At 31.8% G+C, this 16774-nt stretch overlaps 1 protein-coding gene across 2 annotated transcripts in view; it reads left to right on the forward strand.

Moving 5' to 3' along the window:
• LOC139491180 (glutamate receptor ionotropic, kainate 2-like) overlaps positions 1–14813 on the forward strand; it is a 93864-nt gene extending 79051 nt beyond the window's left edge. For both annotated transcript variants that reach the window (XM_071278639.1, XM_071278638.1), the window contains 5 exons: positions 2313–2525; positions 4193–4753; positions 6070–6295; positions 6779–7041; positions 12782–14813. In XM_071278639.1, the coding sequence (XP_071134740.1) occupies positions 2313–2525; positions 4193–4753; positions 6070–6295; positions 6779–7041; positions 12782–13060 (1542 nt within the window). In that variant the 3' untranslated portion in view covers positions 13061–14813. The remainder of the gene's footprint in view (positions 1–2312; positions 2526–4192; positions 4754–6069; positions 6296–6778; positions 7042–12781) is intronic.
• The last annotated feature ends 1961 nt before the right edge of the window (positions 14814–16774 follow it).

Here is a 16774-nt window from a genome sequence, read left to right on the forward strand (position 1 = left end):
ATTGGGGTATCAAGTTTAAAAGATGTGTCCGGTGACCCGGCCAAGGAACCAAGATGGCCGCCATGGCTAAAAATAGAACATAGGGGTAAAATGCAGTTTTTGGCTTATAACTCAAAAACCAAAGCATTTAGAGCAAATCTGACATGGGTAAAATTGTTCATCAGGTCAAGATCTATCTGCCCTGAAATTTTCAGATCAGTCGGACATTCAGTTGATGGGTTGCTGCCCCTGAAATGGTAATTTTAAGGAAATTTTGCTGTTTTTGGTTATTATCTTGAATATTATTATAGATAGAAATAAACTGTAAACAGCAATAATGTTCAACAAAGTAAGATCTACAAATAAGTCAACTTGACCAAAATGGTCAGTTGACCACTTTAGGAGTTATTACCCTTTATAGTCAATTTTTAACCATTTTTCGTAAATCTTAGTAATCTTTTAGAAAAATCTTCTCCTCTGAAACTACTGGGCTAAATTTAACCAAACTTAGCCATAATCATTATTGGAGTATCTAGTTAAAAAAATGTGTCCGGTAACTCGGCCAACAAACCAAGACGGCAGCCATGGCTAAAATAGAACATGGGGGTAAAATGCAGTTTTTGGCTTATAACTCAAAAACCAAAGCATTAAGATCAAATCTGACAGGATGTAAAATTGTTGGTCAGGTCACAATCTATCTGCCCTGGAATTTTCAGATGAATCGGATAATCGGTTGTTAGGTTGCCGCCCCTGCATTGGTAATTTTGAGGAAATTTTGCTGTTTAAACTGTAAACAGCAATAATGTACAGCAAAGTAAGAACTAAAAATAAGTCAGTATGACCAAAATAGTCAATTGACCCCCTAAGGAGTTATTGCCCTTCATAGTCAATTTTTAACAATTTATTTAAAATTTGAAGATTTTCAATAACATTTTCCACAGAAAGTACTGTTATAGATAGAAATAATTGTAAGCAGCAAGAATGTTTAGTAAAGTAAGATCTACAAACACTTCACCATCACCAAAACACAATTTTGTCATGAATCCATCTGTGTCCATTGTTTAATATTCACATAGACCAAGGTGAGCGACACAGGCTCTTTAGAGCCTCTAGTTATTTTTTTATATGATTTAGGCATATAAATTGTCTATAGTATAAGCAAACTCTGATATAAACCTATAGAATTGTGAATCAGTATAAGATAATTGACAGCAACAATTGTATACTAAATAGTTGTGAAAAAACATATCACTTTATGTCTATTTGTCTCGTCTTTTTGATTTTTTTTAAACAAAGTACAAAATACAATGACAGGTCTTTAGTAAAATAATTTTGGTATACAAAAGCTTTAATGTAAAATGTATCGTCTTACTGTTTGGTTACCTTTAAATAAGCTTTGTTGGATAGTTTAGTGGAGATGGGTAACTGTCACTTCTTTCAATTAGTAGCTTTGTTTAGGGCCAGCTGAAGGACGCCTCCGGGTGCGAGAATTTCTCGTTGCATTGAAGACCTGTTGGTGACCTTCTGCTATTGTCTGCTCTATTGTTGGGTTGTTGTCTCTTTGGCACATTCCCCATTTCCATTCTCAATTTTAAATAAAATGATCACACAAAACACACAAAATATATAAAAAAATAAGTAAGATCATTTTGAAGTGAATTTTTATAAGTTTTTTGTATTGTTACGCCACTATCCTAGGTTAGGAGGAGAGTTGGCAACTTTAATCATGTTCAACTCCGCCACACTATATATATCAGAAAGTCAGGAATCTGTAGTTAAGTGGTTGTCGTTGGTTCATGTCTTCCTTTTTTAAAACTGTGTTATTATAAATTAAGCCGTTAATTTTCTCAATTGAATTGTTTCATGTTTTCAATGTAGTAGCCTTTTAACGCATACATTAAGGAACGGGATTTTTTCATTGTTGGATTGCCTACATCCAATCCATTTGAACTTATGTGAATAGTTGTTTATCATATACCACAGCTCCTTAATTTATATTCACAGTACTTAATGTGTTGATAGTTATCATGGTGTGCTACATTAAAATCTTGTTGGCTGTAGTTCAGAGTAATTTTTGATTGCAAATTACCGAACTCAATGTATAGAATCTAATTTGGATTAACAAAAATCCATAACGTTTGAAGCCGGAAACGGCAAAGGGCTTTCAAAAATTAAATTTAATTGTTCTCCATAATTGAAAAAAACAACAACAAAAGATATTAGGAATGCTAAAAGGGCTGGAAATATTTCTTAACCATGTAAAATGGCCATAATATTTATTTATCAACTAGTATACGATGGCGACCAGCTCAGAATGTCTTGTTTGTTTGTAGGAAGCACCTTATGTTATGTTAAAAGAAACCACTGGAAATCAACAGCTGAAAGGAAATGACAGATATGAAGGCTTCTGTGTTGATCTGTTGAAATCAATTGCAAAGAATGTTGGATTTGATTATGAAATAAAAGTTGTTCCCGACGAATTATATGGTGCTTATGATGCAAAAACAGGAGAATGGAACGGTATAATCAAAGAACTGATAGAAAAGGTATGTTTGGTTTTTATTGACCAGGTAAAAGGTAGGAGTATTGATAATTGTTTTATTTTTATTTTATCGGAAATCAGTTTATTTTAGCAGGGTTGAAGTTGTAGAGGCAAGCAATAAAAAGTAAAATCGTAATTGTGAGCGTTTCACGACAACGGACACTGGATTTGTAGTGAACAGTAAAATCTTTGCGTTAGGGTAAATGCTTTCCCTTGTCATCGTCGTTAAAAAATCGATAAGAAGCACAGGTGCAAAGAAAATCTGTGATGGTATTGAAGATAAACAAACGTGGAATAAAGATAATATTAATCGGTTTTTAATACACCAAATCATTCACAACTGCTATGACAAAATGTGATGAACAACTGAAATAGCATGGAAAATATAACAAAAAAATATTTTCGATATATCAGTATTCATATTGTTTACGTGTTGAATAATTATGTGTCGATGTTTCATAGATAGGAAACACTCGGAAAACTTTGAAACCAAATACGAAAGTTAATTAGCAGGTACAGTTTTCGTTTAACACACTCTCATATAATTAAATATTCCTTGTCGAAATACGTTATAAATTCGATATTAATATAAACTAAACAACATGTGCACCGAGGACTTAGTATATGTATACATGTACTGGTTCAATAATTTCATTAACCTTATAATAATCTCATCATATATACAAGGATGTCAATTTTGTGTTTGTATTTGTATTTTGAAATATAGCTTTAAAAGAGGAACGAAAGATACCAAAGAGACAGTCAAACTCATAAATCTAAAACAAACTGACAACGCCATGGCTAAAAATGTAAAATACAAACAAACAACAGCACACACGACACAGTTTACGTTCGATATTGATAGAAGATTTATTGAGGTCAAGAATCACAAATTACCAAACCCTTCTATTATTTAACTAGAGCTGTCAAAATGACAGTAAACCGGATTCTTTAACATTTATTTGTGTTCTGGCATTTATCAATATTACAAGGACCAAAACTCCTAATAGGCAAAATTTATAATTATCAATATCACACTTGACGTCATGAGCAAATGCACGAACACGACATTTTTTAAACTTTCAAGAACCGTAACTCCTGAACGGTAAAAGTCAAAATCGTCATTATTGAACTTGACCTCCATTTTGTTGTCAGTATCGACATATTAAAATTTTAAAAGGTTTGGTTGAACGGTTCATGAGTAAATGCACGGATACAACATTTTTTAAACTTTCAAGAACCGTAACTCCTGAACGGTAAAAGTCAAAATCGTCATTATTGAACTTGACCTCCATTTTGTTGTCAGTAACAACAAAATTTTAAAAGGTTTGGTTGAACGCTTCATGAGTAAATGCACGGACAACATTTGGTTGCCGGTCGCCCGAAAGAAGCCGTACATTCCTAAATCAATAACCGACATTTTTGACACAAAAATCCGGTTAAAAAGGGGAATTTCATACAAAAAATAAAAAGCCGACCGTTATCAATCAATGAAACGAGTAAAAAATAGTTGACATAGAATATATTTAATTAGACATCTTTAAAACGACGTAATAATAAAAAGACTTCTCATTGTCATTGACATGTCATACTATGTTCTCAATAATAAATCAAGCTCTAATTTGATATTGGTAATCAAAATTGCGAATGCATTGTTTCCCTTTATTTCAGAGAGCAGACATGTCCATGGCTGCATTAACTATAAACTATGAACGTGAACAATATATAGATTTTTCCAAACCATTCCTAAATCTTGGAATCAGTATATTGTTTAGAATGCCTAAGAAAGAGAAACCCGGATTATTCTCTTTTCTAAATCCTCTTGCAATGGAGATATGGATTTATTTAATAGCCGCATATATGACTGTTAGTTTTAGTATATTCGTGCTGGCACGATTTAGTCCCTATGAATGGTATAACCCACACCCATGCATTCCAGAAACAGACTCTGTGGAGAATACGTTTAATTTATCAAACAGTTTTTGGTTTGCCATTGGAACATTAATGCAGCAAGGATCGGATGTAAATCCTAGAGCCGTGTCGACCAGAATAGTTGGCTCAACTTGGTGGTTCTTTACACTTATTATTATATCATCCTATACTGCCAACTTAGCAGCATTTTTAACTATAGAAAGACTAGTGTCGCCTATAGAAAGTGCAGAAGATTTAGCAAAACAAACTGAAATTGAATATGGAACACGCGAAAGTGGTACAACCATGTCCTTTTTTAAGGTAATAAATATTAACACTATTCGCTAAGGTTATAAACACTAGTAATTTCTCTGATCGGACTACAGTATCTAGGTAATGTCTATTTGATTTCAAAACAGATCATATGTTTCAACTTTACTTACGAGGATCTGAAAAACACTTTCATTCTACCTCCTCTTTTAGAGACTTTTTTGGAATCCTGTGGTTTTATCCGGTTAATAAAATCTTATTTGAATTTAAAGGCTGACATTTTATTGTCTGATGTAATAAATACAAGAACAGAAAGTAGAACGGGGGTGGAGTGGAGGGGGCAGATTCCTGACTGCTTTGATTCAACACATAATCTGTATAATAATCAGATGGAGGTCATGTATATATAGCAAAGCAGACCTCTCTTTGTACCTTAGTCCTCACCGTAAGCGTGTTGTGCATTTTTTGCTGATGATACCCCAGGTTCAAAATAAAATGAATTTTATTGATCACATTGGTCAGTGTTCATTATAAGGCATCAATGTACAGGATTACAATCACAAGTGCTCTGGAAGGGTCAATTTCATATGTTTTCCTTTAGATTTCAGGAAGAATTTATACCATTATAAAATCATACACTGTATACATGAATAAAAATAATGGAAAATAACTGCCAAATTCCTATCTTGGTACAGGCATTTGCAAGGAAAATGGTGCATAAAACCTGATTATTTAGCTAGCTGAACATCTAACTTGAAAAACATTTGTTACCTTTTGCTGACAACGTTGGGTGAGCATTCCCAAACATACAGAAGAGGCTAATGTGACAATAATTTGAATCCAGCCGCCATTACTGTTTGAAAATACGTTACAGACAAACAACACATATATCAACTTCATAATAAAATAGTTGATTTGACAAATTAGACAAATATCTGTTGATATAAAATTTTAAGATTGATTATTACTTGATTTACGTTCGAAGGCAAGTATTACATGCATATTTAGAGTTAAAAAGCTGGAAAATACAAGAAAGACACCACAAAGTCTACGATAAACGGACAACACGATTGTAAAAACGTATAAGTACCAAATTGACGAATATCTGACCACAAAACACTGAGATGAGTACTGTAGATTAGCCGTTTGTGAATTCCCATAAAAAAAAAACCCAGAAGCTTCGAATTCTCGCTGCTCTATTTAAATTAGGCATTATTTTATCCAATACATGTATAAATACAACATTTTCATATCAAAGTAGGAGTTGTTAAATGTAGAAAATATAAAACGTTTGAACATGTAAAAAATATGTTAAAGACATCCATATGTTTTTGTACATTAGTTTATAAAATATATCTTGATTTTAGAATTCACAATTTGAAATTTATCAACGAATGTGGAATTATATGAAAGGACGTGAGAAAACGGTGATGATGAAATCCGGATCAGATGGCATTGAACGCGTTAAAAAAGGAGGATATGCATTCTTTATGGAGTCTACAGGAATTGACTACATCACAAAACAAGACTGTAGATTAATGCAAGTTGGAGGTTTACTCGATTCCAAAGGTTTTGGAATGGCCACCCCTATGGGTACGTACATATATTGAAATAATATTGCGTATCTTCGTATACGAGAAATGTTTGACAAACATAACTAACAAAATGATGATTTAGGGATAGAAAATGTTCGCGGTTCGGATGATTCATAATTTATCAAACAGTAAATGTACAAAAAAAACAACATATCGCTGATATTTAATGACATCACTAAAATGCCAACTGATGAGCTGATTATATCCTCCGGAACGACAGGTCCACTAGCAGTTGCAACGACCCAGTGGTTGTTAACATAATTAAGATATTAGGCTTATAGATTGATACGTCAGACACGTGTTGCTTCTACATATATATAATACTTATAACCGGCGTTCGGATCAAAACAGTTAGAAGGCCAAAGAAAAACATTTGTAATGTTCATGGAATTGCAAGCTGTTTTATTTTACTATTTAAATAACAATGCTGATTTACATATGTTTTCTAACTTAAAGTTCCTGATTTTCATCAATGTTTTAGGTTCACCGCTCAGAGACAAGTTGTCTATGGCCATTTTACACTTTCAAGAAGAGGGTTTAATACAATCCTTGTACGAAAAATGGTGGAAAGGGTCAGAAAATTGTGATGCCGACGGTGGTCCTGCAGCAGGCAAAGCTAGTCCTTTAGGAGTATATAATGTCGGCGGTATATTTGTCGTTCTGATGGGTGGCCTTGCATTATCTGTGATTGTAGCAATTTGTGAATTTGTTGTCAAATCAAGAAAGAATGCTAGAGAAGACAGGGTAATTGTGATTGATTATGTACATCACTATTAAATGTATCATAGTAAAAAAAGGTCATTTTCATTTTGAAAAAACAACACATGAACAAGTCTGAACAATAGAATGTTCGGTCATTTTTCATCCAATGTTGTAAATTGTGTACTGTTCTAACAATTTTTTTGCAATGACAAGATATGCTCTGTCTATGTTTTCACTGGTCATAATATTCGTTACAGAACCTTACAAATCAAAACATTACTAAAATTGTCTGAACAGCTACTAAAAAGTCAGTGTTTTAGATCTGTTTACAAGTGGACCGTTTCAGTTCAAAATTGGTTTACTTGTACCAGTTATGATATGTCTCACAGGGAATGTTTTTACTTTTCCTTTGATGTCGGTCTTAGATAAAACCATTATAGGTTGCACTTTGTAAATACAGCTGTTTCTGACAACACGCCTCTTTTGGGTAGAAATTGAATATTCATAGAAAATTAATTTTGTTTACATACTGGTTCCCAGCTATGCTCTCTGTGTTCCATATCGCAGAGACAGAACTTGGGAATGTTACCAGTAAATAAACACGTGCATATTGTTTACATTGAAATCTGTGGTAACCTTTCATTCGAGGTAGGGGTAGTTAAGAAAATTAGTGTAAGTTTAAACTCTGAGAAGTTCAGGGTATATAAACGTTGAAAATATGCCGCACAGCCCTATATTTTGACCTTTGAAAAAATTGTGGTGCAAATGAACTTTCAATTCTAGGATAAGATTTTTTTCAAAACTTCATAGTAAAAGTGGAACAGTTTTAGCCGTAAAAGAAGTTCCTTTGGGAAATTGCATTGTCAATATTTACAGAAATGCAACCTATAGACACATCACAAGATATTGTTTTTCAAATTTCTGGATGATAATATCATTATATCATACAATATTGTATATGACATTCAAAACAGAACAAGATTTCACTCTGACTTTTGAGGTAAAACTTCATTTTTGTGTGCGATGTTCCCTTCTGTCCCTTCAAGATACACCCTGTGCCATTTTTCCTTATTCAAGTATAATTTCGCTGAGATAGTTAGAAAAAAAGTAAGGTAATATTTTTTTACACCTAAATTTGAGTTCTTTTTACGTTTTGTAAAGGTGGATGTATTCTTATTGTCACAACGTATGTATAGTTTATAGTCACACCAAGAATAAATTGAAACGTATAGGAAATTAGAATTGATGAATAAGTTAACAGATTAAATTTACCAAACATGCAGTGTTATTTTCCATATCTTTAACGTTTGCATATTTAATGTCTTTTTGGTTTTTTTTCCTAATAAAACCATCAATCAATAAGAACCAGAAGAAAATTTATATCCGTTTCTCTTATAAGCTATTTGAAGCTTGTATCTGTCTTTGAAAGGCATAAAAAATGGAATGAAATACAAGATTTATTGTACATTATTTATTTGTCGTAAACATATTTGTAAAAACAGGTCTAGTCTTAATAAATATAAATTCAAGACGCTGGTAAAACAATAACCTAAGGTCCTTTTAACAATTATTTATATGTCTACGGGTTATACACTGCGCGCACACCTTCACGGATAAATCATAACCAAGGTGCAGATATCATTTTCTAAATATGTAATTGAGGCATCAAAAAGAATAGTAGTGTGTCTGAATATACAATACTGTTGGTTTATATGATGCATTAGTTAAATTGTAGATAAGGTAATTAAGATATACTTTGTATTAAAGCATCTAAAGATGTCAGCCCAAAATGTAAATATGTGGTGTCTTTTTAAAGAAAGGGGAAATGTTCATGTTAAAATCCTAACTGTTTGATAGATATTGCATAAAAGTAGAACAAACAGAATGGTAATTATTAGTTTTAGTTTAGATTTAGAAATGGAAAAAAAATATACTTGTAGCATTAACCTTCCTCTTTGTAAAATTTAAAATATACACGCGCGTCTGGCCCAAATACAAGATTTAAATAGTATCTAGGATGAGTGATTTTTTTGGGAATAAAAAAGGTGAATGTTCTGTGATGTAATTCAGATGAAAAGTTGATTTGGGATTTGCACAAAAGTAAAACTCGTAAAAATATCCCTTCACATTTCGTTTCGTCTTGGAAATATGGTCTTCTTTTTTAGAATTTTTCAAGAGAGATGATTCTATGCTTAGACTTTCAACACAATAAATGCATTCATTTGTGTTTATTGTGTTAAAAATAACTCCATAGTCGATGCCATAAATTGGTACAGTTAAATATGTCGTTAAAGGAACTGTAAGAGCGGAGGCATTCATTAATACCAAGTTCGCATATTTAAGATACTTAGTTTGGCATTTAATTTTCTGTGTGATTCGGGACTGATTACTAGAAAAAAACCCGTTATAGATTGATACAGTTAGCAACACAAATGATTCAGACTATTAAGACGGATTACTTGACTTTTTCCTGACATATGTGCCAATACTCAGTAACGTCTTGTATATTTTAACATCAAAAAGTTTGATTAAAGTTTGGTCAGACATTTAAAAAAAAGTGACATGCAATTACTTATTGACATTTCCAAGAAACTTTTTCCAAGCGCGAGAAAAACTGACACAAAGTACACATTTTTCTGATTGTGGTCAAATTTTGACGTCTTATTTGTCAGCTAGGGAATTGATTTATATATTATATCTCTTAGACGATTACTTTAAGAAAAACATATTTGTTAGAGGGTTATGTAGTAACGTTTTTATTGATAAGAATGACCTATCAATACATATATTGAAATATGTAATAACTTTGCTGACATTGTATTTGGGCACATCCCGCATCGTTCTTTAAATTCGTATTCACATAGAATAAACAAGATTAGAACAAGCTTAACACATGCCAATAAATTTGAACCGAAATTAACAAATCCTCTCCTATATTTGAGTGTGAATTCACATTACTATAAGCCGTGTCACGGTACTTTTCTATCCCAAATTCATGTATTTGGTTTTGATGTTATATTGGTTATTCTCATCGGATTTTGTCTAATGCTTAGTCCGTTGCTATGTGTGTTACATTTGAATGTTGTGTCGTTGTTCTCCTCTTATATATAATGCGTTTCCCTCAGTTTTAGTTTGTTTTCCCTGATTTTGTTTTTTATCCATAGATTTACGATTTTTGAACAGCGGTATACTACTGTTGCCTTTATTAAAACTGTTGGTTCAGATTGAAACTGTCCGTCAGATCAAGTAAGGTTAGATTTGACATGTGCTCATACCATATGAGAAATAATTCTTTAATCATATATTCAAAAATAAATGAGGAAAATTTAATAAGATATATATTTAAATTATTGTTGTCTTAATACAAGGCGATTTAAGTCATAATGCATTATACAGGGGTTTTAATATTCAACATATAATATTGACTCTTTTGATTTCAAGATTTGGCCATTATTCGTCCTTTCCAATTTGTATATTTTTCATTTTTACCGTAATCTATGTGCATGCTTTTTGACATGAAAAATACATGCACCTGGAATCAAACTATACCGATGAAAAGTTTAATAGTAAATTATTCCAGTATCATTTTTATAAAAATAATGGTCCATTTATTTTTCAAGAATAACAACTTTTAAAATAAGGGGTGGTGATGTAAAATGATCACACAAGTAATACATTATTCCACCTATGTCACACCTAATTATGTAAGTGTTGTTTTTGTCTTTTGATGTTAATACAGTTTCATTTGGAATATTAAAGGGGCACTAGCTACGATATATATAAAAAATAAAGTATGATTTTTTTTTAGATCAATCATTAATCAAATTGGAATAATGAAATAATAATTTGCTTTTAGCAATCAATTTCCTTTAATTTTGTTGAAATAAGCGATTAAACATAATTTTTGACTGATTCACTTGCAAGTGAAAACGTCATCATCATTCTAACCGGTATTCGTGTGAACTTCAAGTTAACCCCTAGCTAGAGATTGACAACGCATGCATTGTACGTGTACAGGTTATTTAAAGAAAAAGAATGTCAACAATGAAAGTGAAACTACGGTAAACCATTTGATTACTAATTCGATTCACATAAAATCATTCTTATATGGTTAAAAAGAATGAGAAACATCTATTTTTAATCTATAAAATAAAATCAAACAGACCTATAAAAATACAATTGCACGTGTTGGTTTAATCTATTCGTATCTTTTTTTTTGTTTACATCGCTTATATGGTCATCTGAGGTCAAATCGATAGTTAATTAGATGGCGTCTGGACTAAAATACACACGAAACGAACCTATATATAATCTACCCCATGCTCTGTAAACTGTTTATTTTAGACTTTTGATAGTTTGGATAAATGTTTTACATTGTTATAAACCAAATATGAGAATTTGAGTCAAATCGGTTACAATGAATTTGATAGCTAGTGCCCCTTTAATAATACTATGTATGTACAAACAAATAACAAATATCAGAACTTTTATATGTATAAATCTTTTGAATCTATGTGTTACCTTAATGAATCTAAAGCTTTACAGGAAGAATAATTAGTTTACAATAAATATAGTATTACCCTGCCGACAGGGAGAAACACTCCATGGTCCTCTAGGATCTTCCTACTTTGCTGGCTGTTACCCCCTCTGAATGTGCGTCCTTTCCCATTGTGATGTGGATGGGTACATACTTTTGTCTGTTTGAATGCAATTCCAAGTTTGGCACGGTGAAGTGGGCACGCAGTCAAAGAATAATTGGTGTTGAAATGCCCAACACGACGACCCAACAAGTCTGCCTCGAACAAAATGTCATGATGAACTTTAAATCCTCCTTCAGTACTACCAACAGCTTTAAGTGTTCTTAAATGGTTAAAAATGTCTCTGTTGCAATCTACTAGTTTAACTGGTTGCTTTTCAAGTGAGAATCTGTTATAAATTCCACATAATTCAGAGTTGTAAATAGCAAAACTGCAACGAATGGACATTTCACTTCCAAAGTTGTGAAAGGACCTGCCTTTGTGTAAAACTATTAAAAATATCTTCACATTGTGTTCAATATCTTATCAAACAGTTAAAATGGTATGAAACTTGTGTAAAATCCAACAAACTCAGCAGACGAGAATCTTTTAAAAGAGGAAGTGAGTCAATGTAAACATTACAGTTCAGGGTTGAATGAAAGAAATATAATCTTTTTTATTATTTACATCTTTTCATTGAATATACAAAACTCAGTATGTGTATAATAAGACAGAAAATGGTACAAAAATATGTGTATAGCCATACATCAATTAAATTGAATGTTTTTCTGTCACATGGCAACTGTTTGGGGTTATCTTTCTCAAAAAGAGTTATCTCCCTTAGACCATTTTAAATAAAAGAAATAAAATTTCTCAAAATCAGTACTAGGCTACATATTTTATTTTTTTTATATGTTTTAAAGAAAATTTTTCTCTTTAGTTTGAATATAACCATTTTCCTTAAAGCATCCGGTCTTGGAAGAAAATAGTGAAATTCTTACACTGGAATCTTTTGGGAAAGTTAATATTTTCCCAATATTTAATAAAGCACCAAAAAAAATACTGTGTTTAATGGTTTGATATATTAAATTTAGTACTAACTTCACAAGATGTATCAACACAAAAAGTCTTGTTAATATCGGTGATACAGTGTGTATCACTATTTCATCATTTTTCATGATTCTTAGCAAGACTGTTACTAAGTAGGTATAATGTATGTTTTGTTTTCATCGGATTTATTCAAAAAGTCTTATTCTTTGTTTCAGGAATCTGTATGTTCAGAAATGGCGAAAGAACTAAGATTTGCTGTACGGTGCCATGGGTCTTCAAAGAAAATCAACAAGTCGTTATGCAACAAATGTAACGACAGACATGCGCGCTCAATTCCATGCGCACTAGACGAATCAATTGACACTCTTCCAAATGGTGTGATTCGATTACACGATATGAGAAAATCACCATATCATTCTCGAAAAGAGTTGAATAATCGGTATAAAGACAGCGGTTACTTACATGTAGATTATAGTGATACAGATACGATGTAAACTTGCATGTCTTTAAACGTGAAGTATGGTCACTATTGCTATGTATTTGTAATATACTTTGTTTATTTTTTGAATTATAGGTATATTTATTGAGAGCATGTAAATATTTCATTAATTTCATAATTTTTACGAATTCACTTCTATGTTTTGGTGTGAATATTCCATAAGAGTATGTGGCATTGTTTTGGTAGATATAAATGTTGACTTTTTCAGCTGGCCTGAGATAAACCAAAAAAGATTGTGTGTTGTGGTTTTAAATACCTTTATAAAGAGTTCGGTTTATTGTTCCTTATGTTGTAATTTAGCCTTACATGTATGTATATATCGCTTTAATCATGTATCAATTTAAATTCTCGATTGTGCTTTTTTGGAAGTTTAACTGTAAGAAAACGTAGTGTTGACTACACATTTACAATCTGGCACAATATGAATAAACCAAAAAATCATAAAAGGAAAAAAATATCATTAGTCGAATAATATACTTCAGTTTAATTTGAAATTCATTATGTAAGTGCCTTTCACTGTGTTTTCCATACAATTGCGGGTATGTGTATTGTCCGCTTTGCTCGTAGTATTTACAACGACATGTAATTTATCAAATTTGTTATTTTAATAATTATAAATGTTGTAAAAAGATGAATCACTGAAACGTTGTGTTGTTTAAAATATTAGACGTTTTTTAACGACAGTTTATCAAAATTAAAGTAAAAAAAAATCAGTCGTGGTCATGTTTTAACTTCGTTCTGTTCCTTAAACAAAACGTTTTCCTTCCCAAAATGCGAAATGTTCAAAAGAACATTCATTCTAAAAACATATATAAGAAAGATAATCCATAAAGGTAACCTAGCTTAGTTTCCGTTTTTCTTTAGTTCATTCGGTTAGAGCGCTGCCTTTATATTCCATGATTGAGGGTTCATTCATTTATTTCAAAATAAAATCATGTCGTATGAACTATTGTCTCGTACTTAAAAAAAAGAATATCATCATCTAGTGTTTAAAATTTAAGCACTAATTATTTTCATATCCATACATTAAATGAATCAAAGAATGTCTGATAATGTTTAAATAATTGGCACGTTATTTAATTTCTTATTTTTTGTATGACAGAATTGTAATTTATTTGACTTTCTTGTGTACAAAACATTTAAATGTAAAAATATGCACTTACTAGCTGTTGTTTTGTTTTTGTTAGGAATAAAAGGGAGAGAGCATACATACACAATATAAAAATATCCATTATTCTCTCATACTTTTCTTAAATATGATTTGATGTATGTTCAATATGCAACAGATTTATTGCATTAAGTTATTATACATCCGATAGAGAAGTATTATGGAAAACCAAAAATCTGTCATTCCATCCTGTCAATGTCAAAAATTCTTACAATGATCCAAATGGTCTAAGATCATGAAATGTTCTGCCATTTTTCATTTAGATTATGCTCGTATTATACAAGTACCTTGCGTACTGTGTGTAATCAGTAACATGTATCATACGAAACAAAAGGCAAAGTTTCATTCCTTAAATCATGTCCTAATAAGAAAAAGCAATTTTGAAAAATGTTCTTCAGTTTCTGAATTATGCACAGAAATTGATAAGATAGAGTATGATATATTTGTTTGTGAGCTACATATATATATCAAAAATTTAAACAGCGAATTAGAAAGACTGTTAAAATCTGTATGACATTTGATTATAAACTTTGTTTACAATGTTGACTAACTAAACTATTACAATAAATGTAATTTTATATACTCTTGTTTGTATGGCCAAAACATTACGAATAAATAGCATTTTTTTTCATGGTGACCTTGAAAGGAATTTCCTAATTACAAGTTGAAATTATCTATGCATAAAGATGTGGTGTAAAAAAGGCAACAGTAGTATAGTGATGGGTTAACGTCACCAAGAAGGCAAGTTATCGACAAACACTACAGTGTAGTATAGTTCTGGGTTAACGTCACCAATAAGGCAAGTATCGGCAAACAAGGCAACAGTAGTATAGTGCTGGGTTAACGTCACCAAGTTATCGACCAAAAAAGGCAACAGTAGTATAGTGCTGGGTTTACGTCACCAAGAAGGCAAGTTATCGACAAAAAAGGCAACAGTAGTATAGTGCTGGGTTAACGTCACCAAGAAGGCAAGATATCGACAAAAAGGCAACAGTAGTATAGTGCTGGGTTAACGTCACCAAGAAGGCAAGTTATCGACAAAAAATACAGGAAGACAATTATAAATCAGCATAGCATATTCAACAATGCAGAAGTGTCAACTGAGTATGTCTCGATTATTATTTAAAACGTAACAAAATCATTAGTAATAATGATCTATAAGTTTTTCTGAGAATCTTTGTCTCTTTCAAAAATCAGGTTTCCCTATATCTAAATCAGTGATTAAGGCAATTGAGGAAAGGCAGTGAAAGAGTCTGAAAAAAATAATGTATGTTCAATGTATTTGACATTTATTATAAAGTCTTGGAAGTTTAATTGTCAAAAACTAGAAAAATATTTCTGAAGTGTTCGTTTGGTTTTTATACTTTTTCCAGTTTTGACTATAATCCCCTTTTTCCTCTTAGTTTGTTTTTGAGTATATGTACAAATCTGCTTTTAAATCATATTTTTCAACTTATGATGATGGAATAAATTATTCACTGCATTTGTTGAATGGTACATGAAGGAGTCATGGTTAGATATTTCAGTGAATAAAGATCGATATATAGCCGAGCCGTCAAGACACTCAGGCAAATAACTTTCTAAAATAGAATAAAAAGATACCTTAGGGATATTCAAACACATACCTGGAAAACGTACTGACTCTGCCATGGCGACAAACCGGAATACGACAACAACAAAAAACAACGGTAGCAAACTAAAGAAGTAAAAAAAAAACAAAAATACCAAACTCCAAGTAAAATTAACTAGAGGCTCTAAAGAGCCTGTGTCGCTCACCTTGGTCAATGTGAATATTAAACAAAGGAAGCAGATGGATTCATGACAAAATTGTGTTTTGGTGATGGGGATGTGTTTGTAGATCTTACTTTACTGAACATTCTTGCTGCTTACAATTATCTCTATCTATAATGAACTTGGCCAAGTAGTTTCAGTGGAAAATGTTAGTAAAAATTTACAAATTTTATGAAAATTGTTAAAAATTTACTATAAAGGACAATAACTCCTTAGGGGGTCAATTGACCATTTCAGTCATGTTGACTTATTTGTAAATCTTACTTTGCTGTACATTATTGCTGTTTACAGTTTATCTCTATCTATAATAATATTCAAGATTATAACCCAAAACAGTAAAATTTCCTTTAAATTACCAATTTATGGGCAGCAACCCAACAACAGGTTGTCCGATTCATCTGAAACTTTCAGGGCAGATAGACCTTGACCTGATAAACAAATAAACCTGTGTCAGATTTGCTCTAAATGGTTTGGTTTTTGAGTTATAAACCCAAAACTGCATTTTACCCCTATGTTCTATTTTTAGCCATGGCGGCCATCTTGGTTGGATGGCCGGGTCACCAGACACATTTTTAAAACTAGATACCCCAAAGATGATTGTGGCCAAGTTTGGATTAATTTGGCCCAGTAGTTTCAGAGCGGAAGATTTTTGTAAAAGATTACAAAGATTTACGAAAAATGGTTAAACATTGACTATAAAGGGCAATAACTCCTAAAGGGGTCATTTGACCATTTCGGTCAGTTTGACTT

The sequence above is a fragment of the Mytilus edulis genome, chromosome 10 (genome assembly GCF_963676685.1).
Source record: "Mytilus edulis chromosome 10, xbMytEdul2.2, whole genome shotgun sequence".
Taxonomy (NCBI): domain Eukaryota; kingdom Metazoa; phylum Mollusca; class Bivalvia; order Mytilida; family Mytilidae; genus Mytilus; species Mytilus edulis.